The sequence below is a fragment of the Columba livia genome, chromosome 2, assembly GCF_036013475.1.
Source record: "Columba livia isolate bColLiv1 breed racing homer chromosome 2, bColLiv1.pat.W.v2, whole genome shotgun sequence".
Taxonomy (NCBI): Eukaryota; Metazoa; Chordata; class Aves; order Columbiformes; family Columbidae; genus Columba; species Columba livia.
This window is the reverse complement of record NC_088603.1, coordinates 34,813,149-34,839,696: the sequence shown is the minus strand read 5'-3', so window position 1 is coordinate 34,839,696 and position 26,548 is coordinate 34,813,149. Positions and strand designations below refer to the sequence as shown.

The following is a 26,548-nucleotide window of genomic DNA, read 5'->3' as shown; positions in this document are numbered from 1 at the left end:
GCGACTGGCACTGGGTGGTTCCAGAGGGCGGAGCCAAGAAACAGGGGTGAGGCTACGGGGCGGGGCGATGGGGCAGCGGAATAATGAGGGCGGGGCCACATGCCAGGGGCGTGGCTATGCGTCACAGGGCAGGGCCACGGGACAGGGGGAGGGGTCACCAGGGGCAGCCCAAGGGGGCGGGAACAGCCCACGTTTCTCTAGAAGGCACTGAAGGAGTTCGTTCTTTGTAACCTTGGTTGAAAAGATGAGAGGCAGACTCCAACATGGGCCACTCCGCTCCCTTTCAGCCCCTCCTGTCGCTGGTGCCAGAGATCCCAGCTCTGCCCATGAAGTGGGGGGAGAGCTTTGGCAAGCACAGTTCACACAGGATGGGCAGAGCTCCCATGTCATGGGCTGGTGTCCCTCATCTGTGCTCTGCAATACAGTTCAGGTTCGGAGAGCAGAGCCGTATTTCTGAACTGGGCAGCTTTGGGCAAGGGCTACACCTGTTGGTCTATATTGTGCATATAGTATTTGATTACCTGTGAAACGTCAGTAAGAAGGTATTGAGAGTAGGAAATCAAAAGTAATTCTTGGTGTAGCACCTGTCCTATGAACTACCTCCTATCTTAAAAACGGAGGATTTGTTCCTGGATTTGATCACAGCAAGTGTTTTCTGTGATAAAGACACCATGTTCAGCTTATTAGCACCGCAATGTCTGTTTGGATCCACATTTGTGCTCATAGACTTACTTGGGAACAAATCTAAAGGGTGAAAAACTCCATAATTGATAAATCGATTTCTTAGGTAATAAAGCTATTTCAAGCACCCGCTGTTTTATTGTGCTACCATGAGTACTGGAATACCTTTCTGAGTCAGAGAAATCTCTCCTGTCTCTCGCCCCTTCTACAAGAATGTTAATGGACACCCAAACGAAAATTAATGAAAGACTGAATCAACCTAGATTTTCCATGGTAAACAATCAAATAATTTTGAATAGTAGGACAGAAAAAAAGAAAAAAAAAAAGGCTTTCTGCTACAGCGAGGAGTCCATGCTCCACGCTACAAGGAACAGAAATGCAGATGGCGTGTTTTACCTCCTGTGGCTGTGGTGTAGCATACGGATGATGCTGGCCCAGGATCTCTGAACATATAAAAGTGGGTTGAACATATGGACACTCGCTTACAGAACAGCTCTGTGAGCCCTAAGGTGCTGCCTACACATCAAAGGCAACAGCTTAATGCTGCGTAGGGTGTTGACAGTCGCTCTCAACACCCTCTGTTAACAATAAAATGTGTGACCCTTTAGATTTTTTAAAATCCTTACAAGTTTGACAAGTGCTTTAAAATTTATCTCAGTTAAATACCTATTGTAAATTGAAGATAGCCACTTTGGTAATGCAAGAATAAATAATTTAGAAATAACTTCTAAAATATTTTAGACCTCAGGTCATCGTTTTCAAGTAGTTAGTCATTCTATTGCTATGCAATGACTATCTCTAATTAGCTATTCTGAAAATGAGAAGAACGGAAGTGGTATAAAGAATAACAGAAACAGTTTCCATCAAATTGTTTCCTCCCTCCACATTTGTTATCAATATTCTGATATACTCAAAAGCAAATGCAAACAGTACTCTTATGATAAACGTCTAACCATGATCATACATTATGCTACTACAAAAATTAGTTTGCATATTATTAACACTCATTTACAGGCATTTAAAATACCAACATGTTTCTCTTCAGTTTTCCTATCAAAGAAAGAACATGATTAGACATCTACTGAACAGAATGAGTTGATGAATGCCACAGGGAATATGTAAGCTCATATGCAAGCAAGGGTCAATTAATAATGAAAGTTTTTTGCTGGAGGTCCTGACAAACATAGTTAGGAAATTTCTAGTAATTAAGATCACTTACAGATAAGATCATTCAGTAGCATGTGATGCCACCGGTGTTTAAGTGCTTTTCTCACTTTGTTTTTTTGCTACTGACTTATTACTTGCTCTTTGTATTTATTTTAGACCATGAAAATGATGTTAGACAAAAAGCAAATTTGAGTGATTTTCTTATTTGAGTACTAAAGAGGTTGTAAAGCAGCTGAGATAACTTGCAACATCAATAATGCATTTGGCCCAGGAACTGCTAATGACCGTACAGCGCAGCAGTGATTCAAGAAGTTTCACAAAGGAGACAAGAGCCTTGAAGATGAGGAGTGTAGGGACAGCCATTGGACGGTGACAACGACCAACTGAGAGCAACAATTGAGGCTGATCCTCTTATGACTACACGAGAAGTTGCTGAAGAACTCAAAGTCGACAATTCTATGGTCGTTTGGCATTTGAAACAAATTGGAAAAGTGAAAAAGCTCGATAAGTGGGTGCCTCGTGAGCTGACCAAAAATAAAATAAGCCATTGAAGTGTCGTCTTCTCTTATTCCACACAACAGCAACGAACCATTTCTTGATTGGATTGTGACACGCAATAAAGTGGATTTTATATGACAACTGGTGACAACCAGCTCAGCAGTTGGAGTGAGAACCTCCAAAGCACTTCCCAAAGCCAAACTTGCACCAGGAAAAGGTCATGGTCACTGTTTGGTGGTTTGCTGCTGGTCTGATCCGCTCCAGCTTTCTGAATCCCGGCACAACCATTATATTTGAGACGTGTGCTCAGCAAAGGGATGAGATGCACCGAACACTGCAACTCCTGCAGCCAGCATTGGTCAACAAAAAGGGCCCAATTCTTCTCCACAACAATGCCCAACCGCATGTCGCACAACCAGCGCTTCAGAAGTTGAACACGAACACGGTGGGCTATGAAGTTTTGCCTCATGCGCCATATTCACCTGACCTCTAGGCAACTGACTGCCGCTTCTTCAAACATCTCGACAACTTTTTGTAGGGAAAACGCTTCCACAACCAGCAGGATGCAGAAAATGTTTTGCAGGAGTTAGTCAAATCACAAAGCACAGATTTTTACACTACAGGAATAAACAAACTTATTTCTCGTTGGCAAAAACGTGTTGACTGTAATGGTTCATACTTGGATTAGTAAAGATGTGTTTGAGCCTAGTTATAATTATTTAAAATTCACAGTCTGAAACTGCAATTACTTTTGCACCAACCTAATAGCAGACTGCATTGTTTTATAAAGTACAAACTAAGGAAAGGACACAATCATTAGGTAAGTATGGTCATAAGTGGATTGTTGAAGATGTCAATTGACACTCTACATCACCTTTAAAAACACCACACCAATTAAGAAATGTTTTAGACATTTAGGTCATTCCATTGATTTGAGTATTTTGAGGAATTAATATGTTTTTAAGAAAACACAATATACCGGGATGTTAAATTTTATGCAATCATTTTTCTAAGTGAACTTCTCCTAGAGGCTTCCAAATCTATTCTGCATCTACATTCCCACAAAACAAAGGCCACAACAGCAGCAATTGCCTCTGGGAATACATACCTGCCCAGGAGGCGCTGGGTCACTTGGGGAACTTGCACATATTACAGACATGATGCAGTTTGGAAACCTCTGCACTAGCCAATAGTTTCAATTAGAATTTAGACCCATCTAGGCAGCTTCTTTAGACAGTTGTGTTAATAAAAAGCAAGTATTTAGCAGTTACTTGGAAAAACAGACAACTGCATATGTTAGGCATGTTACTGCGTGCCAAGGATACTGATGTTTCACCATGCTGATTACAAGAAACTCTACATTCTTGTGCCATGTTTCTGTGGTTTTTTTTCAATTATTTCATTAAGAACAGATCAGCAAACTTCTGTGATCCTAAGGGTGGACAAGCAGCTTGCCAAGAGCCATCTCAGTGTATTTCAGTGGAGTATCTGTCCATCCATTCATCCCAAAGTTTCTTTCATGTAGAATCACACAGTACTTCTTCACACACAACTGTGAGGCAATGCTTGGATATCTTAAATACAATAAGGTTACATTGGTGAGATTCAAAAATTTTTTATTTAGATGAGGAAAGCAACAAAAAGAATTAGAGAATCAAGAAAATCTTCCCTAAGATGTTTGCCTGCCAGTTATCTGGTAGTGGAACGCAAGAACTCTATTGAGACCTGTGATGCTTCTACGTGTTTAGAGAGCAATCAATACAGTATTTTCTTTCCATTTTTCTTCAAAACATTTTTGTGTAGGAGTGGATTTTGAACATTTTTTTGCTACCTACATTAAACAGTCATTCACAGGCACAGCAGTACTAAGTTACCCAGTGAAATCAGCTGGTAAACACTCATGAGGCAAATCACAGCTGCGAAAATTCAAGTCTCATAATTTACCAAAAGATTTCAAGAACAAACCCAAAACAAACACCATCACTCTTCCCCCACCCCGCCCCTAACCAGGAACTCTTATATAAAGGTTATACGTGCCCCTGCTCTCCAAAGAAAAATCAAAAGACCAAACACAACCACCACCACAACCACACAAACAACAACAAAACCCCACACGAAATCCAGACTAAGAACCAACCAACCTTAAGGCGATTCCGCATTTCACAAAACTTGAAGCAGATCACTTTGGGGGCATTTGTGATACCATCTGAAGTGGGAAATACATAGCTGCATCATAAAACCCACAGCACAGCAGAAATACTATTTAACTATTCCTTAAAAATAATTTTAAAATGTTTGGTAGCACAACAAAAGGCTATGATGCTACCAAGCATTTCGGACCTGGGGTGAACTGTAGACTTCCTCTTGCTGCTTTCTCACAAGCCCGTGGGTTCTTCACACAACCTTCTGCCACCGCAGGCCTGCTACGCCTCCCAAAATATCCTACAAAGGAGGCTGCAGGGTAGAACATGCTGATGTTTTCTTCCTACTGTTGTTGATAGAAAAGGCAGCTGAGACCCTCCCCTTATCCCTCCTTACCCTTTTGTCCTCAGTCTGTACACCTGGAGTTTAGTTTTGCCACTCTGAAAAGTGCCATCAACTCAGCAAAAAGGCCTCAGCTCAGCTCAGCTTCACCCTCAGCGCTGCTGGAGCACAGAGCCAGGGAAGCAGCGCTGTGCTGGATGGTTGGCCAAGAGAGGACACAACTCGGAGGCCCAGCACAGCAGTACAGTTCAGAACAAGACTGGCCGCTAAAGAACATGCAAGATGTATCACAGACACTGATGTATTGCTGTATCAACCCCTAATAATGCTGGTTTCACGTAAAATTAGATGTAGGGTGCTACTGGAGTATTTAACTTGCTTCTTGACAAACAGTTGTTTCAACTATATCCATTAATGGAATATTTGTGCCACAAGATATGGGCAGTTCACAGTTCTCCCTACATTTTTGTCAAGTGCAAACTAATTCCAATGAGCCAATGTACTACTGAAACCTGAGAGAAAAACAACTATTTGCTAATGGCACCATGAACTACTAAGAGTGCAGAACTGCATGTGAAGTAGTACATCTGTCTCTGAAATCCCTGCATAAAACACGCTGCATGTGCATGTAGTGACAAATGTTCACCTTGCAACTTCTGTTACACTTCTCTGACAACCCTCAATAACTTATTTAAGACTTCACATAGCCTTACAAATAAAAGAAAAAAGTCACTTTGCAAACACACATAAAACCTACTTATGCTACTGTTTATAGCACAAAGGGACACTACCCACCAAGGTCTGGGTTGGTACCAATCAAGTACTCAGGGAATAAAAAGCACAGAGAGATAGATATGAAAACCTACCCTCACATTGTCCATAGAGACTTGCAGATTCAAAAGTTCTGCACCTGTCTTCTCCTCTCTGAGATTAAAGATTATAGACCTAAACCAGTTATTCTATTTTCTTTTCATTCTCTCTCCCCTCACCTCTAACCTGAGGAAGGTATCAGGGCATAAGACTTTCAAGAGCAAATAACCTTTGTGATTGAGCAGGAAGAATACCAGACAACTACTAAACTTCAGAGGCATACAATTTGCCATCCAGAAACACACAGAGCACAGGTAACAAGAATGACAAGACTGTTAAAAAACAAACCAAACCAAACCAGGAGCCTTTACAAGTACAATTAAAAATTTATTTTTCTCTTTCTGCATTGAAGTGAGTGCATGTTTACACACAATGTAACAGAAAAAAAATATCTGGATGCTAAGATTGTAACTGTATTTTCCTTTTTAATAGTCCAGAATATCAGCACAGAAATGGAATAAAAGAAAAAACGCATAACCTTGGATTGTATATCATCCAGCACCTCCAGTTTTACTGATGGGTTTTTTTTCCTTAATATAGGATTACATCACCCCCACTTACCCCCAATACCCCACCCACAGCACAATTTTGACAAAAGTCCCTGAATGTAACATACCCTCCCTCCCCCCACAGCATTCAGTACGATTTAAGAAACAGGCTCAGTGGCACTTTCTCTTTAATATGACTTCAGTGACATTTTGAAATCCAGTGCATCCACGCTGCAGCTCAGTGCGCTGTAAGGCTAACGGAGACCTAAGGCAAACATCACCTTAGCTCTCACACATTCCATAAGACACCCCTAGTATGCACATCTCTGTTAAATGCAGAGATGCCTGGTTTCCCTTCGTTGCTTTTCCTCCTGATCAAAAAAGCAATTCAGGGAGATGGTATGCTATATACTTAGCACAAATTGCAAGGTACTATAAAGTTAAAAAGAAACAGCAACAAATAAACAGTATTCACAGATCCAAAACTTATTTCCATCACTTAAATAATTTTATCTGCAATTACAAAATACATACACTTAAATATCTTTGTAAGAAATAATAATCTAAGATATCACAGGTTATTACTTGCTGTTGATAAACTAACTGCCCTAACTCAGGTGTAAAGATATACCTGGACAGTGTTACTACCTAGCATGTTTTCCTATTAAAATTAATTTTCTTTTAAATATACAGTAAATTCTCTCTAGCTAGTCTCACAGATAGTGCAAATAAAGACATTCTTTGGGTCATATTTTTTAAATGCTATCCTTAATTTAATATTGTTTTAGTAAATGAGTAACAAAATATTATAAGTATACACATTTTCTAACATCTGTTTAACAATGCATTTTCCTCAATTACCTCAGCTTAACATAGATCACAAAAAAAATGAACTACAATACTGCTCACCTATCCAAAAGATATGTTATATTTATACTTAAATAAATATATTTAGAAACCTACAAGTTCCCCATTGCTTTCCATTTATTGTTATTATCCAATGGCATCCTACATCAAATTAGGATATCAAAATATCTTTAAAGACAACAAAGATCACGTCAGCAATACTGCTCTAAGGCAATGAAATAATGCTTTAAGAACCTATGCACATAAGTTAGGCCTACATAGATCCAGCACATCGTATAACAGAATAGTTTATGCTTCTTTTAGAGCCAACTATCACTTTGTCGTAGCCAGAGATAAAAAGCTTATGTTAAATATTATGTATCATAGATGCAGCAAAGCAGCCTTGTTTGCTATCTAATGTTGCTCGCTGGCTTCACACGTTTATTTGAAGTTACTGGCACCTGATTGCTTGTTCCATTAGTTGTATTTGTTGCTGAGCCATTCACAACAATGTAATCAACTTTGTTTTCCAATTTTATGAGGCGCTGTAAGATGTCATCCAGAAGAACAGCAATTGTTCTCTTAAGATCAGCTGAAGATAATAGAAAAAACAATTAGATCCTATTATTTACTATGTATGGAAAAGAACTGCTATTTCAATATATTCACATCCTAAGACTTGCTACCCTTCCTACTATATTTTTTTGGGAAAGAGCACACAGTAGTATAGAAGTATAGAATAAAATACCTGGACTTTTCTTTAATACTGTTTCTGTTATTTTAAGCCAAGAAGATACCATAACAGTGAACTATACATAAGAGTGAACTATACATAAGAGTGAACAAAGCCAATTAAATATTCAATTGTAAGAACAAAACCACTACTTGGAACATTAGACTAGTGTCTATTCAAAGGAAATATTTCAAATATCATCCAGACAACAGCACTAGAATACCCAGCTAGGCCACCTTTTAGCCTTGGACAGCAACAGAATATATTTAAATACTTTCCAACATTAAAAAAAATGGAGCTCTTAAAAGCTTTCCTCTAAATAACAGATCTATCTCACAGAAAAAGTGCTATGAGAAAGTATCTTATCACTTCTTCCATAAGCTATAAAGCAGGAAAAAAATCCATATATTTAGGCCTATACTGATTAGAAAACACAAGAAAGGACACTAAAAAGTTCCCATATTCTGCAACTCAAAAACAGTAACAGACCTTTCGACAAAAACTAATTACACTGTTGTCAATGTTCGTATCACTATCTTCTCTCAGATTTGGAAAACAGGAACAAACTTAACAGGCTTTACAAAGTGTTAAGATCCCTCCAACACACACAGACTTTTTCTGTCTTCCTCATCCCCCCAAACAGTTCTTCACTAACCACAAATATTGGGGAAGAAAAACACAGGTATGAAGGCGAAAAAAAAGACTGACCCGGATAAAATTTAAAACCTGGTAGTAGATTTAAAAAAAAAAGAAAACAAAAAAAATCTCAGGCCAGTCCCTCTCTCCAAATTTAACTAGTTCTTGTTTAGGAGTGTATATCAGGTCAATCAGACAGAGACATGATGCAGCAAGAACTAAAGCTCTAGAGACAAGGGCCTCATCTCTAATGGTATTTCTAAAGCAAGGGAAGATTCCACGGAATTCATAATTGCCTCGCAGTCTCAAGACTGCAAACTCAAATAGTATGTTGCTCTCTGCTGCTTTTTTACTACTTAAAGAGAATTAAAGAAATAAAAGCAGAAAGTTAGCAATGAGGCACAAGAAGAATCTGGAATCTTGAAGTGAGTTAATCTAAAACTTTGTCCCTGTACCAAGCATGTGCTTATTCCTCGATAGCTTAAATTCAGAAAAAACCCACGGTGTTGCTGTTAATCCTATAAGTGACAGCAGTCATATACCTGGAGATATCTAAAAAATGCCTGGAAGACAAAAATCCCATGTTGCTACTTGATTTTGCACCACATCTTAATCTTCAATTTCAGTGAATAATCTAAAATAAAATCCATTACTACAGAGTTTTTTTCCTCTTAAAGAGCAGTATACGTGACTTTGAAAACAAAGTGTAACTTTACGGTTTAGGGGAAAAAAAGATACTTTAATAGCCAGTATGGTTTTTTCCTCTTACCATATCCTGCCATAGAGGTTCCACCGCCACCATTCATTACATTTTTATTTTCCTCTGCCAGTGCTTTGACATATCTTCTACTTAGATCTAATATCTGTCCACGCAACTCAGCACTGCTTTGGCGTCTTGGATACTGAAAAGTGTAGCGTAGCAACATCAAACCCCAGATGATTCCAAACACTAGTAAAAACATACTCAGTTTCTGGGACATATTTTTTCTTGAAAATGTTAGAAACATTTCTGATGAAGGCCACAGGTGTGTCTTAATTTCAAGGTAAGTAATTGAACTTGGCTTTTTCAAATTATATCACATATTAAACAAAAATGAGATTTCTATGAAGTGAAAAGTCTTCTGGATGGATCATCTTGAATACACCTTCTCATGTTTTAGTTGGTCTTGATTCCTGAAATCTGTAAAATGTCACATGGTTATTCAAAACTGCTACAGCTGTTGAGATCAAGGACAAATACCAGTTTTCAAATGCAGTATTATTGCATAATCCACAACTGTTTACTATATCTGCTTAGAGGTGCAGTCATCTTTCTATCTCACTTGTTGTTTACAAGGTTTCTTCTTATTATTTTTACCAATTTTAAATTGGTATTTTAAATACCTTAATTTGAACAGACATTAAACCCAAATGCATTTAAAACAAAATGCAGTATCTAGAAGAGACTTGCAAAACCCTTACACACAACATTTTGAGGAGATATATGCATATATCTACACACAAGAAAAAGATCTTGTGAAATTATTCACTTGATTCTTATTCCTCACTTAGAAGCATAAGGCAAGTATAAACGTATAAAAATACAGAACAAAGTTTCTGGGTTGGTTAGCTACTTAGAAGTTGGGCATCATCCTCTTCTGGTTTTGTAAAGCACTCAGATTTTTGGTTTGGGGTCTTTATTAGAAAGAAATAAAACCAAAATGAATGGGCACACTGCACTTCTAGCATTTTACTACCACTGCAAGAAAGTCTTACCACTAGCAAGAAAGTCTTACCACTAGCAAGAAAGTCTTACCACAGCAGCCAGTCCCGATCCCTCAGTAGATTAAGGCTTCAGGAGAAAAAACAAATGGTAAGAAAGCTTCAGCAGTTACACAGCAAGTGTCCAGACAGTTTGGAGCAATATGAGCCAGACATCTCCAGGGAGCTCTGCAGTGGAAAAAACAAACAAACAAAGTGCAGGGCTAAAGAGATCTTCATTTTCACACAGAGTGGCTGAAGTTGAGGACTTCGAGCCACATGCTTTTAAAACAGAAATACATTTTTTAAACTAGCATCACGCTTGTTAGGGAAAAATCAAAGAATCCATTTCCATTTTATTATAATTGCATACATGTGAATGCCAAATAACTGATCTCAACATACTTTAAAAAAAACTTGGTAGTAACGTCACTGAAATGTGTCCCTCTTCTTGTGTTATAAGACAGTGACAGATTCATCATATATGTATATACACATACATATTTACATCTGTCTCATTCTCCTCTTCATCTTCTGTGCCCAGTGAAATCCGATCTTTCCAGTCTCTTTGCATGTGCATACCCCTTATTTCTCATTTTTCGGCCACCTCTGAAACTACTCCAATTATTCAATACTTCATTGTGAGATAGTTTCTTTTATTTAACACAGTCTGGATAAAGCTACTCATTCTACATAGTAGTTACGTTTTCCCTGTTATTCTCCTTTCTTCCCCTTGTATTACTTGACATGAGTGCTTTTCAGACTAACGTCACACATTTAGTAGAGTTCTCTAACAGACTTTCTGTAGTGGTACTTAGGTCTCTGTTTTTATTAGAATATTGAGACCAAATTTCTTATCCTGCTAAGCACTACTCTAAATTTACCTCCACCTCCACAGTATTCTTCATCATCTGTGCTGACCAGTCCAACTGGCCTTATGCCAACACACCACGGTCTGTGGCAAACACAAGTGCCACCGCCAGCCGTGTTCGAGTTGTGCTTCTCGATCACCCTCCACCTTCACTCTTCAGATAATCCTCTCAACAGGCAGCCAAACAGGACTGATTCAGGTGACAAATTTATAAAGCACTGTAAAATCAACATGCATATCTAAATTATCCTGAAAATGATCAAGCCAAGGCAGGGGCAATATTAGGACTTGGACACCAAAGTCAGAGTAAAGTACCTTATTGCATGTAAAATGTCCTGCAGTAACTGCCAGTACATTAAACAAACAAACGAACCAAATCTTACATTAGTACACCCAACAGCAAAAGTAAGTGGTTCATCACAAGTCACTGAATGAGGAATAGCGTACTTCACCTTAATTGTGGTATATAACTGTGCACATGGACAAATAGCCAACACGCAATACTTTGAAATCCCACTGGAAATTCAGTGGAATGTACTTTGTTCAAAGAACATGCTTGTCCTCCCAAAAAAATGTTTTAAGACACTGATTTGTCTTAAGTGCAAAAATAAGAGAAAACAATTAAAGCTTGTATTCTACAGTATCAGCATGAATATTTGGAGCTGTGTAGTTCAAGATTTCCTGAAACAGTTCCTCCCTGAACATGAGCGAACCAAAACTTCTTTTCCTTGGCTCTTTGCCAAATCCACGGTTCTGCATTCAGATTTTAAAGCATAAACTGCACCTACATCATTATGCATCTACATATTCCCTGAACAGTATCAATATGATGGAAAACATTTACATATGAGGTCCAGAAATAATGTATTCACGTGATGGCTCAGAAGACCAGACAGTGTCTCTCAAGGAGAGACCACAAGTTTCAACCCCCATTCCCAAAGTCTACATTTTATATTATTTTTTAAATGGCTGAAAGTAACAGATAGCTCCTGCAGAATTTAAATTAAGTTCAGCTCCCTGCAGATCTCCAGCCATATCTCATCCCGAAGCATTTGGACAATATCACTACAGAGCTTTGGAGTGGAAATAACTCTGCCATCACGCTGTAAATAAGACCACAAGCCAGGATAAGAGTCTCAGCCAAATGGAACAGATTGAATAAACTCCCGCCAAGAAGCAGCAGGAATTGAAGACTGAGGCTTTGCCATGTAAATGTGATTCACAGCGCACACGCTGATGGCTGAAACCAACAGAAATCAAGGACTTCACCTGCTGGGCAGAGGGCCTGACACCCAAATACTGACTCTGGGCAAAGAGACTGGGAGTCAAGTGCACCAAAATGAAAGGAACTATTTGTACTTGTCACTTTTCCTGGGCATTTCTAGAGGCTGTTCCCCCTTAATGAATTCCAGTATAATTTCAGACTTCTGGAGGTTTGGTCTCCTCTTTCTTCCTCAAGCATGTACTTCTAGTGACCCCTAACACTCCTTGCAAGAGCCTTCTGAGATTACACAGTGTGGGGGAGGAAAGAGGGGTGGAAAGAGGGGCCACAATAACACAACCAACACGCCTCCCCACTCCCCCACCCCCCCCCCCCCCCAAAAAAACAACAACCAAAACCCAACAACAACAAAACAAAAAATAACAAATGAAAAACAACAACAAAGAAATCCACACCAAACCAAACCAAAACCAACAAAAAAAGCAAGCTTATACCCATGTGATTTTCAGGTAGGAAAAAAGGGCATCAGAGTAGCAGGTATATGTATCAGGAAGAAAATAGCACAATAAATAAGATGGGTGGATTGGAATATTTTTCACCGCTGTTGCCCTGAACAGTCAGTGCTTCCCTACATGGACATTATAGTTGAAAAAAAACTTGTACTCACAATGGACCTTTATTTTCATTAATTTGGAGGTAATATCCCATGAGATAACAGCATACATGCAAGAAGGAACACTGTTTCTTCTGATCTTTCTTCTCCCCCCTCATTCTCCCAACTCCTCCTTCCTCACCCCTCGAAGCGCAGGGGAGAAGGGAAGCTGAGACCTCCTGCCTCACACACCCTCAGCCCAGGGAGGAACCCAGGCTCTCTATTCTCCCAACCGCAGCTGAAAGGCTTTGATGGCAAAGGAGGTCCAAGCACTGCACAGAGCAGTAGGGAAAAAGGCACTTCAGAGCTATGCCCTGTTGGAATTCCTACCATCCCTAATCATAGAGACTGAGACAAAAGGATGACAACCATGAAGATGAAGGAGTACAGCCAGGACAAAATTTGAAAGTCTGAGGAGAGAAAGGAAAACAACAAAAACAACCAACGACCCAAACAAATGCACACACACACAAAACCCCAACCCAGATTTTACCAAACAAAACCACAACAACAAAGAAAGAAGGAAACAAAACACAAAACCAACAACAACTAAAACAAAACCAAATCGAACAAAACTCCTGACCTGACTGTGCTGGCAAAACATCAATCCAAGAATCCACGACAGAATATCTTCCTGATAATCCTTTCAATAGGCAGCCTTGAGTGACTAATTTCAGCCACAATTTTTCGAAGTTCTTGAAAAACCAACATGCATATCTAACTAATTCCAAAAATGGCAAGCTCAAGCCAGGGGCAACATTAGAACTTGGAACTACAAGCAATTCCTGAATAGAGGATCTGAGACTAGGTTTGCCTTTCACATAGAAAAAGTTTGGTTTTCTTCACTGTTGCCACTGCTGGTTGTCTAAGAAATGTATTGCCAAAGCCAAATGCATTGCCAACATGGATTTAACATTGTCCAGTGGTACCACAGCAACCACTGACATACATCTGGCAATGACAGCAACGAACTAAGGCACTCACCCTCTCCAAAATAAAATCGTGTCTCTATCCTCTGAGCTGTGTTCCAACATCAGTCATGTATAAATTATATGATCAAGTACATGAAACAAAAGGAACAACGGCCAAAGAAAAAGCAACAGAAAACCCATTATATGTTCCATAATAAAGCAAAGTTCTGGTATCTCTGATGCTATTTATCTAAACAGCAGCATTGGACTTTGGTTTGAATACTGACCCTTCTCCACGGAAATCATGCCACACTTACAAAACATCGTACTTGAATTTTGTTGCAAAGTTTTCCTCAGATTCTGCTTTCCTTACTCCCAGCAAAACACAGAGATTATATTCGTGTACAACACAAACAAACGCAAGTCTGTAAAACAAAAGAATGCTTCATACATCTTCTTAAACAATCTCAGGGTATCATGAAAGACCAGTACATACTCATCATCATTTTTATAGCCTGCCTGAGCGATCCCAGCCTTCCTAAACCACTAGAAGAGGTTATCCGCATCAACAGGGCAAACTTAACACTGTGCTGCAGAGACAGTGTGTACCCGCTAGTTTGAAAAATGTACAAGACATATGAGGAGGATTATTTATAAGAGAAAAAGAAAGGAGCAATCCCATCAGGTGGTTTTGGTAGTTATTAGTAAGCAGTTTTAGAAAAAAACTAACAAAACAGAGTCAACAGGAGGTGAAGAACAGAGAAAACAGAAGCCTGAGAATTCCATTCCATTCCATTCAAGGATCAAAAAGACTCTAAAGTAAAGCCAAGAAAAATGCACTGAAAACAGTATTGTTAACATACAGTTCAATAAAGTAACCTCTTTGGTTTTATATTCTGAAATATAGAATGCCAAATACTGAGGCAGTAGCTCCTCAGTGATACCCTAGAGACCTATGCAGGTTTCTAATGAACTAATATAGTAAAGAAGTAGACTCAATAAATGGGAATTTTATGCCATAATACTTATCTGTTTCTCACTGCCAAATTATGATCACCAACAACATGACACAGCGAATTCAAAAGCAAGTCTGGCTTTGCAACCAATTGTTATATTAACTGTATAAGTACATTAAGTGATTTACCAAGACAGAGATTAAAAAAATAAAATGTCAGACATAGTCATAGGAGACTGCATCCAACTAGCAGAAGGGGAAAAAAATACTGTAACAGAACAGACTGCAGACAGAAATTAGGACAGTACAAATAAAAGCTGACATTGATAATTGCTATAAATCTACAGTACAAAATTAGAGTTTAGTACAATCTCAGTGGGAGCATAACAAGTTGATTTGAAATCCTTTAAATTTCATAAACATACTAAAATTACATCTATATGAGAAATTTCTATTAACTTCATGGCAGCAAACATCTCTCAGTACAGTGAAGGTACTGCATTAGTAAACAATAAGCTGTGCTGTAAACAGGCACAGTGACACCTCACTGCAATAGCCAACAAACATTTCAAGACAACAAAAATCACAAGGCATTGAAATATTTCCAGAGTTCTACCATCTCTGTCCTATTAGTTTTCTTTTTTGCATCTATTTCGAGTGTGCTCCCCCTGCCCATTTACCTCTGTGATGTCCAAAATCTTTTGTTTTCTGACTCTCCAACAGAAAACTTTAAGCATCACAGTCACTCAGCTGACAGACATCGCGCTGACCATTCCAAGAGCAGGAGGAAACAGTCTAGTTCTAGGTTATTTGGAAACCTATCAGTGCAGTTGCAGTGCAGCAATGAAAATGGGAAGTCTAAAGAATGACTCACACACACACACAAAAAGCACGGAACATATTCACTAGACAATTAACCTTTGAACACAAGGACAAAGAAATAAGCACCTAGAAGCCCAGGAGCTACATGCTGAGACTTTTTGGAACACCAAAAATGACATTTCCATTGTAGTAATTTGCAGTCTTAGATGGCTGTCGGTTTGGCAGCATGAAAAAGAATCTGCATGAGGTGCAGCGGACAAATAAGTGCCCAAAGAAATTAAGTACATCCCATTACACAGGACATTTCCTGGCAATACACAGAAACTTCAGTTCTCCCTTTCCATACATAACACAAACCCCCTTGAACAAATCATGTTATCCAAATCATTCATATATGAAACCAGTACCCAAGGAAGAATCACACTCTTCATATTTTTAAGAGCACATAAGCTCTTGAATAGACACCAATAAAACCATTTCCCTGTACTGGCACATTGACGCTGGTGACATCTGCGGATCAACACTGCCCTTTGGCTCCCAGGTTCACTCAGACAGCTGCAGAACACCGTAAAAGAACAGAATATTCTACTAAGAAGCAAATAATTAACAGTAATTTTTGTCCTCAGAGAAGTGAAAGCATATTTGAGATGTCTTTTGACATTGACATTAATCAACCCTCAGCATGTTAAGGATTCCCATCATTGTTGCTGTAAAATTTGGTCAACAGAAAAATGTCACCAGCAGAGAGGGAAAAGAGAAGGATACCCCATTGTCAAAACCTCAGCAACACCTGACACAGTCCATCAAAATGCTGTACCTGTGTGCTGACAAGACTTGAGGCTCTTTCAAGACTGCATCATAGATCAGTCAATAGAAGAGGGATTTAATATTAATACCTGCTAGGCTCAAGTGAAAAGAACAGCACTATACAGCACAGTGACATCTTAAGAACAGGTGAAAATGCATATTTTTGGAAAAAAAAAAAGTCACCCTATCAGTATGACGGCTGCTGGACTGCGGGTTTTAACAGATCTCCACAACTTTTGGAATGCACTGCCAAAGGAGTCTGATAAGCACTTGGTGTCTTTTCCAGGACATCTATCTTTACACCTTCTCCCACAGCGTATGTTCCTCCATGCCCTGCCTCTGCATGCCCTAGACTTGCAGTGATGAAGGAACACTGAAACAACAAAAAATTATTCCTTTGACTTATTGCTACCATGACTTTTGGGAAATACCTTTAATGGATATGCTGAGTGATTTAATAGAAAGATATTAGGTTTATGGGAGCAGCAAAACTGGGTAAGCAACTACCAGTAACACCTGTGCTTCTACAGTGCTGCAACAAAGAAGAAAATCTCCTTGTATGGTCCTTCCAGTCCTTGTCTCTCAGTGTAGCCAAAGGACGTCATAGCTCACCAAGCAGAGAGATACCACCACTGCTGACCAGCTGCTGCCACTACCTCAGACATATCTTAAACCACAACAGATTTGTCTCCTACAGGCTTCTAAGAACAGTAGCTAGACTGTGAGTTAAAAGCAAACCCACTTGAAAACTCACACATAAAGTTTATGGTGCCTCTGGTATAAATTCATCCAAGTGCTCAGGCACTAGATTACCTTTTGTGTTTCAGTATTTTAGAAATACCAGTGACTTGTTTCTATTTTGAATGCATATAGCCCTATTCATATTGTTTTTATTTTACACTTTCTGCCAACAATTGTTCTGATTTTGCATGTCTAAGGAGTCTGCTTGAGTACTTCTTTGTACCTTAAAGTATCCCGGCTTTTTTTAAGAACTCCCCCCCTTTAGTTTGCCTGCTACTGTCAGTGAATGCTTTTAAAATTAACTATTTAAAACCAGAAATTCTTTGTTCCTTGACTGTGGGCAGTCAGCCAAGATTCAAGATTTTGAGAGGGGAAATGACTTGGCAAGGGTTGTGAAGAAAATTAAAGAGAGCAGATATCAATAGGGACAGTATATTATACTTGCTGAAGTTCCCCTGCTCTCACTAGGTCCATGTGGGCTTCAAAACGTTTCTACATGTCTGGAGCAGCTTCTTAAGAGAAAAAAATAAATAAATAAAGAATCTCAGTTTCATTCCATTTCATCTGTGACACTTTTCTTTATGGTTTCTTTATGCTTCACTGCTGCTATTCAGGTCATAGAAGGACCCTGATTCCTAAGAACCACAGTTATGACAGAACATGAGGTACCCTGACTATGGATGTGTGCAAGTTATGACAGAAGATGAGGTACAGTGACTATGGATGTGTGCAAGGTGTGCACCAAAAGTATGTTTCAGTGGTAAAACTACAATACAGATCGGGCCTCAGATTCACACTCACTCCCAGAAGGCTGATCTAGTTGAAGATCTCAGAAAAAAAACACTGGAGGCAATGTTAAATGTAGATAAGTTCTTTTCTTCTACATCTTTTATTATTTCTAGATTGACTTGTCAGTTTATCTTAGCATAGTAAGGGTTATGACAGACAGTAGTTAACCATAGCGCCACAGTGGTATGCACTGCAAAATAATTTATTGTTGAAATTAAGTAGAAGGTACCCAGAAATTTAATTGGATTATTTATGTCACGGTAGCTTCTTATTTCTTTGTTATTACTGAAGATACTAATACCAATTGAATAAGTTTTAAGTCCTCTTGTTTAGACCTCTAGTCTAGACCTTGTTTAATGCAGGTAAAGTACCCATTTAGTTCTGAGCAATCCCAAAATTAATCTTTTAAATTGCAAAGGCAAATCGTAATATATAATTTTTTGTAAAGTTGACAATCATAAAAGAAAATTTAGCAGACTATTATTAATGCTGAGTTGAGGAAAACCAGCCCACCTAATGGTACAAGTTTTCAACCACAGGTGAAAGAGCTTGTCAAATAACAAATACCACATAAAGTACATTTTAGCAGTAAGCCTATACCAGCACAAAACATGTTCATTTGAATGACCGAGCTCCACAGATTTTTGACAGCTACTGGAAACAATTCGATGGCTATTTTTGTCACTTACTGGTCTTCCGATAATGTTGACTACATGGCTGACAATTTAAGCTGACAGCATGCATTTATCCTACTTACAGTTTGGGCACGATGCAAGAATGAGTGCCCTTAACCATTCCTGGAAAAGGTACAAGTGATCAGGAACTCCAGGGGAAATATTTTACTTTTAGCAGTTAAATGACATCCAAGCCCCAAGCTAAATCATGATATGTGATTAGCTGCACTTTGGTCACAACAACCCCCTGCAGCGCTACAGGCTGGGCACAGAGTGGCTGGAGAGCAGTCAGACAGAAAGGGACCTGGGGGTACTAATTGACAGGAAGCTCAACATGAGCCAACAGTGTGCCCAGGTGGCCAAGAAGGCCAACGGTATCCTGTCCTGTATCAAAAACAGCGTGGTCAGCAGGACAAGGGAAGTGATCCTTCCCCTGTACTCTGCATTGGTGAGGCCACACCTGGAGTATTGTGTTCAGTTCTGGGCCCCTCAGTTCAGGAAAGACATTGAAGTGCTGGAGCGGGTCCAGAGAAGAGCAACACGACTGGTGAAGGGACTTGAACATAAGACTTATGAGGAGAGGCTGAGGGAGATGGGGTTGTTTAGTCTAGAGAAGAGGAGGCTTAGAGGTGACCTCATCACTCTCTGTAACTACCTGAAGGGAAGTTATAGCCAGATGGGGATTGGTCTCTTCTCCCAGGCAGTTAGCAACAGGACAAGGGGGCATGGGCTTAAACTCTGCCAGGGGAAATTTAGGCTGGATATTAGAAAGAAATTCTTTACAGAGAGAGTGATCAGGCATTGGAATGGCTGCCCAGGGAGGTAGTGGACTCGCCGTCCCTGGAGGTTTTTAAACTGAGATTGGACATGGCACTTAGTGCCATGATCTAGTAAACGGACTAGAGTTGGACCAAGGGTTGGACTCGATGATCTCTGAGGTCTTTTCCAACCCAGTCGATTCTGTGAAATGCCTCCTTCGAGAAGCTAAAAGCCAAAAGAGGTCTCTAAAAGAAGAGACCACAAAAGCTTTAAGGGAAAAAAAAAAAAAAAAAGTAAAGGAAACAGCTTTATTTCTAACTGTAAAAGCTTTAGCAAAAAGACCTGTTTACTAGACTAAAGGAATTCCAGCGTAATTGCATAATCCTCTGGAGTTCTCAAGTACCTAACATGAATTATTAAACAATTATATATTGTAACACATAAAATAACAAAAAGAGGACAGAAAAAATCTAGGCTTTATACACATGGGTATCTCCAGCAGTCAAAATGGGAACAAAGGTATTATAAATTTCCACATTTGATCTAAAACTGCCATCGCTCCTCTTCTGACACTAGAACAAGACGCTACTTATAATATATTGCTATCACCTTCATATTGTCTCCTTTCTTTGATATTCTCATAACAGTGAAACAGCAATTCATGACATTCGCTCCAAAATAAACACTACATTACAATTAAAACAAATCACATGCATGCTCAGCTATTATGTTCAGCATGTTCACATTCTGAAGGTGCTATAAAAAAAAAATAAATATTAAAAGTCACAGTTCCTACAAAGTTCACTTTTCACAGTGAAAACCTGCCCCCCCAATTCACCTGCTGAGGGCGCAAAACAACAAAACCCCCAGTTGTTAACTTGATCTAAACTGCACTGCAGAAACTCCACATCATGTCATAGGGTGGAATAAAATTTCCCTCGGCTTTGCTTTGTGGCACACAAACGCATAATTACACTCCAGTCAAGCTGTCAGTATCTTTTAGATGACAAGATACATAAAAGAGAATTTACACGATGCTACCATGTTAGATTACGAAATGGAAAAGTAAGTTTATTAATAATGAATGATTAACAGACCTACAGATATGAGTTAGAGATAGTAGTATGCTATAAATATTTACAAAAATAAACTTAATGGAAAATTTAAAATGTAGTTAAAATATCTTCAGATATTACCTATAAAAGTATTTTTATTATACTGTAAGAAGGAAGAATTATTCCACAGCTCTTGCTGTCAGAAAGTTTCATATAACTAAGTATATATAAAATATAATACATATTATAGTTAAAACAAATGTTTTGCCCTTTTTTTTTGCAAACTTTTTAGTGCCAGATGATCACTTAAACTAACATTATTAAGGATCCTGCCTTTGCTTGAATACGAATTAAAAAAAAAATCTTCCTTCTTTAGTTCCATCACATCACCCTAAGGACGGTTTGCCTCTTCCAAAGTTACATCCTTACAGCACAAGAAAGACATCAGTCTTGCAGAGTCACTGCAGTCACAGCTTATGACAAGAAGGCCACTACAAGTGAAGAAGGAAAACAGGAAAACCTTGTTTCCTTCACTGCTTCCTCAGCCCCCCAGGACACCACATCACAGTTACCCACCCGCGGGAACACGGATCCCGGGCGGGCAGCAGCGCACACCACGGCCCGGCTCTGGGAGCGGGGCCTGCGCTCGCACCGCCGCCAGCTCGGGGAGCAGGGCTGGTGGAGCCCAGAGGAGCCCGGCCCGCAGGGACCACCCGGAGCCCATGCACACAGCAGCGCGACCCGCCGCACACGGACACGCGGGGGAAGGCTGCAGGAGGGGGACCTGGCGGCTGCACGAATGCCGGCGGGGGGGCGCGAGGCCAGAGGGAAGATAAGCCTGACCCGCGGCAGGGGGGCAAGCCTGAGGGGGATAACACAGCGGGGCGCTCGGGCCAGGTGAAAACCTGAGTTTGCAGCCAGCCGGCAGCCACCCGGCTCCCGACTCGCCACCCCGCACCCCCGCCCGGGAGAGCCGCCCCGACTCCCCACGCAGACTGCCGGGCCTCCGCCACCCTCACACCGCCCCCACGCAGCTGAAAGCCCTTCCTCGCCCTTTCCCCAGCCGCAGGGCACCGCTCTCCCATCCCCCGCTCCGACGTGCCGCCCGGGTGAGCCCCCAGCAGCCCCGCGCTACCTCCGCTCCCGGCCCGCACCGTCTGACAGGCGCCGCTCGCTCCGCTTCCGCCCGCCTCGCGACGCACCACCTGAGACCCCGCCCTTTCTTCCCCCCCAGCCCGTCCCGGTCGGGACCGCTGCCGCAACGCCCCGCCCTCCGCGCTGCCAGCCGCGCATGCGTGGGCGTGTCCGCCCCTCTCGGCACGCCCCCTGGCGGCGCCGTGCGGGAGAGGCGGGAGCGTGAGCAGCGGCGGCTTGGCCGGCAACCGCCGGTAATCACCGCTGCCCCTGCGGGCGCCGCGCCTCACGGAATCACAGAATGTCAGGGATTGGGAGGGACCTCGAAAGATCATCTAGTCCAATCCCCCCACCAAAGCAGGAACACCTAGATGAGGTTCCACAGGAATGTGTCCAGGCGGGTTTTGAATGTCTCCAGAGAAGGAGACTCCACAACCCCCCTGGGCAGCCTGTTCAGTGCTCTGTCACCCTCACTGCGAAGTTTCTTCTCAAATTTAAATGGAATCTCCCGTGTTCCAGTTTGTACCCATTGCCCCTTGTCCTACCATGGGTTGTCACTGAGAAGAGCCTGGCTCCATCCTCGTGACACTCACCCTTTATATATTCATAAACGTGAATGAGGTCACCCCTCGCTTGGGGCCAGGAGGGCAGGTCGCAGGGTCTTTGCCTGCAGGGCACGTTGTCGGGGAACGCTGCAGGCGCTGTGCGGGCCGGGCGGGAGGCAGGTAACCGCAGGCGTAGCGGTCCTTCCTGGAAACACTCACCCTCCTTTTCCAGATAGGAACCCCCGGGGAAGCCGGGAAGCTGCCTGGCCGTGGCCGCCACTTCCAGGGACATCCATAAAAGATTGCCTTCAGAAGTACAAACCAGGAAAGGTCTCGTTTCTGCCCTCTAACGGCCGAAACGCATGTTGACAGTGGCCCCGGGAGTGAGTGCCGTCCTTCAGGTGTGAAGCTGGGACTCGTCCGTACTCTCGGTCTTGTAATCCGCAGCTGCACAAGCTGCACCGTTCGTGGCTTGGACAGTACTTAAACTCCCACCGCAAATTAAATCCATTCTGGGTATAGGACTGTGCAAGTAGGCTCAGGCTTTTCCTGCCAGGTGATATTTAAATAAAGTCAGTATCAGCTAACTAAAGGTAAACATAAGGCTGTGTTCAACAGCTGCAGTGTTGCTAACCACCAGGAGTATCTGTTGTTCACCCCAGCTCGATCCCTTCAGGATTGTCCCTACATAGACAAGCTGAGGTACCAGTTACAGGGCAGATGTTGCAGGTGAATGTAGGGGAAGGTTCTGCTTGCAATATTGCATCCTCTGTAAAATAAACACAGGCACAGCAAGTGTTGTCCTGGCAGCTTGCTGATCCTGTCACCACTCCACCTGCCCATCCGTACCTCCACACCTGCCCTGCAGCTTTCCCTCCTTTCTAGTGTGTAGCAGAGGCTGCCTGGCTCCTGTCTGGTTTTCAACCTTTTCTGCATGGATTAGATGCAGGAAAAGCAAGCATTTAAATCCACTGGTCTAACAGAAAAAGGGATATTGACACATCAGAGGGGTTAGTGGCCTAGACCTAAGTAGACAGACAAAAGTGTTGGCAGGCGGTATCATGTCAGCCAGTCAATCAGTTGCATATGAAACTTTTGTAGTTTGTAGTCCCTTATTTCAGAGTCTTGTGAAATATTTTTTTGAAATGTTTCTTTTCTTTCTGGAAAATATTTGTGTTCATTCTTTAAATTCGAGATAATTAGGCAATTTTTGAACTGAATACTGTGGGCTGTATTCCCACAGAGAATTCAGAAGAAGCTGCATCAAAGGACTGATATTTTTATTTGATTATGCAATCCATCCCATGGACAAAAGTCTTCTGCTAAATTACGCAGTGTTGAACGAGGACAGGCAAAAAAAAATTAAAAATAAAAATAACTTGATAAGTAAGCTTTTGAGTGAACAGACCGTGTATCATGCAGCACCAATAAAATTATTGATAGACGTATATTCTAAAGCAGAACAACCTCAACAGTTTCTGTGGGTATTTTCTTGTGAAGATTTCTCCTTGAAAAGATCAAAACCAGATGGTCTGAAATGGAGTTCACATAGCAAATGGACTGCAGCTATTTACTGTCATTTATTACTGTACTATTTGCTCAGTGATTAATCCTTTATTTTCACAGACATGCAGTGAACAGCTGTAACATCTTTGCAAATATAATTTATGTGGTATTTAGAGATTACTAGGGAAAGGGAAATCTGTCAATGGAGTAATCACAGGAAGATTTGCTTGTGGAGGTCAGAAAATTGTATTAAGAAATCTGTATCTGTTATAAATGTACCCTCTGTTGACAGGAACTCTCAACTATTAATAATGTTCTTAATTCCTCTTGCCTGAAGGCCTCATGTATTGGGTCATCTTTCATGAGTGTGCACCTCACAATATTATGTGATGCTTTTTCTCCTTATCCAAGATATGTGGTAAAAACTATACCACAAAACAATATCAAGCACCTTTTCTCTCCTCAGTAACATATGAAAATATTAACACCGTTTACATGGTCCTCATATTTATGGGTAGTAAGCTCATTTCAAAGATAGATAAAAGCCCAGGAATGTGGGAGTACTGCTCTGTATTATTTTTCACAATGCGAAAAAGAAAAAATAGGTTGCTGCTGCAGTGTTATCTTTGCTCCTTTCCTGTGCTAGTCACTATCTGAAGACTGCCCTTCTGACACTAATTTGCATAGCTATTGCTCTGTCCTTCGCAAATATGTATTAAGAATGTCCTCTGTCATGATACATTTAAACTGCTTAATGGTAATGGCTAGAGAACAGCACTCTGATGAATATGCTTTGTGATTAGTGTACCTGCTGCCTTCCTACTTAACCGATTAATCCTCTGCTCTGTATACTTAGATAAGAATATATGCAACCTTCTACTCACCCTACTGCCACTCCTATTTTTCTCTCTTCCTGATCCCTTACCAGTAGTTTATACACTTTCATCTTAAGGAATAGGTCTGATTGGAGCCCATTTCCCCCCCAAAGTACATTTTTCCCCAAACTGTGAATACTGTATATTCACTACTACATTATAGCTAAAAGTATATTATAACAGTGTATTAATATTGCTTTAAAACCTCCATAAGGTATGCTTAAAGTACATAAAATTATGTGATGTCAGTGTAGAGCAGAGATGCTCCTAAAGACACAGATCATCTTTGCAGTTTTACCAATTAATAAATAGTGAAAGTTGAAATGCCATATCAAATAATTATTGTCTTTATATTCGAGGAAACTGTGGTGAAGTTATTGTAGAGAACAATGCAGAAGAGTTATGGAAAAACAGTGAAGAAAACTAGTAGTTTTCAATTTAAAATGTAAACTTGGTTAAACTTTTTAAAAATGGGTATTTGTATCAGTGACTGCTATTTCTATTTTAGATTTAATTGCCAGAATATTTTAGTATCACAGCGATAAAAAAGAATCCTGCTGGAATAATGCAAATATCTTGAATACGTGCACCAATATTACTGTAACTCTCAGGAGCTGCTTTCAAAATGTGGGCTGTAGATAGATCTTGTATATGTACATGTTAACAAAAAGTATATTCTTGTCCTATGTTCTTCTCATTACCTTTTCCCTCCCTCCCCCACTTTTGTTTTGTTTTGTTTTGTGTGTGTAATCATTATTTTTTTGCAATAGGTTCATATTCCGTTTTTTTAAGTGATCTACATTATGGTAGAAGACTGGTAAGCATTTTCCTCTCAGAATTTAAGCATGACCTTCATGCTTGTTCCCTTTTGTTCCTGGAGTTAAATAATAGGTAACATCAGCTAGTATCAGAATCAGATTACACCAGAACAGTATGCAATCTTGCGGTAGAATAAGTTCTTTATTAATAAGTTACACTTGAAAAGGGAGATGAGCAAATCTATCTACTGGAGCTGAATGGAGTAGAGCTGGTATAAAACAGAAACTACGACATGGATTCAGACTGACTTTTGGAAAATGCAGCATCAACAGAGGCTAAAATTCAGGCTAGCCTCCTAGGAATGAAAATGTAATTGTAATTAAACAAGAACTGGCTAAGGAATTGACTAAAACTTTTGAAGTAAATGACATGCAAGAACATGAAATCTTTGCAAACCTAGGGGACAAGGAAGATCTTTCCCCAATATTGCCCTCTTTACCATTGTGAGTTAATTTTCTCTTTGATTATTTACTTCTTATTTACCAAGCAAAAGGAGAAAAGTCTGGCATGTCCAGTTCCAGCCTTCCATTTACAACGGACTCAAGAAATAGTCGAGATCATTTATGGTCCAGGTGGACAGCAACATGAACCATTTCCATAAAGATGAGCGTGTGTCAAGGCTCTGTTGCAACTTCAAGCTGTGGATCGAACTGCGTGTGGATGGGCAGCATGAATATGGCTTCTCCGTGTGGATTCTTTGCCAGTGGGGCCATGCTCCCCAGCAGCTGTTGGAAACCCAACGTCACAGGCTGTGGAAGAACAAGTGCCATGGGCACTGCCATTGGACTGGAGCTAAGCCCCAGGATTGTGCTTCACGTAGCAATGAGGCTTGACTTGTAGGAAAACACCTCCTGCCTGTGAATCACGCTCAGAGCTCCTCATTCCTTTTTGGGAATACTCACTCACATGAGCGCTCAGCTCAGCTGGTCAGTCCTTGATTACAACTGTGCTGAACTGAATGTAACCAGACCCAGCCAGTGCAGAAATTTGGGCAGAACAGCTTCCCAGCCACGAAGGGAAAGTCTCGCCCCTGGAGAAGTATGGGGAAGATGCTGAGCTGGGGCACAGAGCAGCGGCTGAGCTTTCTGCTACTGCTGCTGCCAAGAGGCTGGGAAAGGGAAGTGGGCACTGCTCATGGAAAGGGCCATCTTCAGCTGCTGGCCATTCACCTTCATCTTCTCTCTTGGCTTTTTAGTGTAGGCAGAGCAAGTCTAGCTGGTTTGTCATCTTTGGAAATTTTCTAACCTCAGGAACTACCCATTTGGCCT

At 40.8% G+C, this 26,548-nt stretch overlaps 1 protein-coding gene across 4 annotated transcripts; it reads right to left on the bottom strand.

The window, feature by feature from the left end:
* Positions 1-6,006: 6,006 nt before the first annotated feature.
* CCDC126 (coiled-coil domain containing 126) lies at positions 6,007-21,677 on the bottom strand. Of its 4 annotated transcripts, none has more exons than XM_065051317.1 (4): positions 21,537-21,677; positions 10,199-10,332; positions 9,173-9,583; positions 6,007-7,626 (listed from the first exon to the last, which is right to left on the bottom strand). In XM_065051317.1, exons 3-4 carry the CDS (start codon positions 9,408-9,410, stop codon positions 7,445-7,447), a joined length of 420 nt encoding a protein of 139 aa, XP_064907389.1. In that variant the 5' UTR covers positions 9,411-9,583; positions 10,199-10,332; positions 21,537-21,677; the 3' UTR covers positions 6,007-7,444. The 4 variants fall into 4 exon arrangements, with proteins under 4 accessions (XP_064907389.1, XP_064907390.1, XP_005510977.1 ...); XM_065051318.1 differs by having other exon boundaries at positions 21,556-21,655; XM_005510920.3 differs by lacking the exon at positions 21,537-21,677 and adding an exon at positions 11,028-12,523.
* Positions 21,678-26,548: the final 4,871 nt, after the last annotated feature.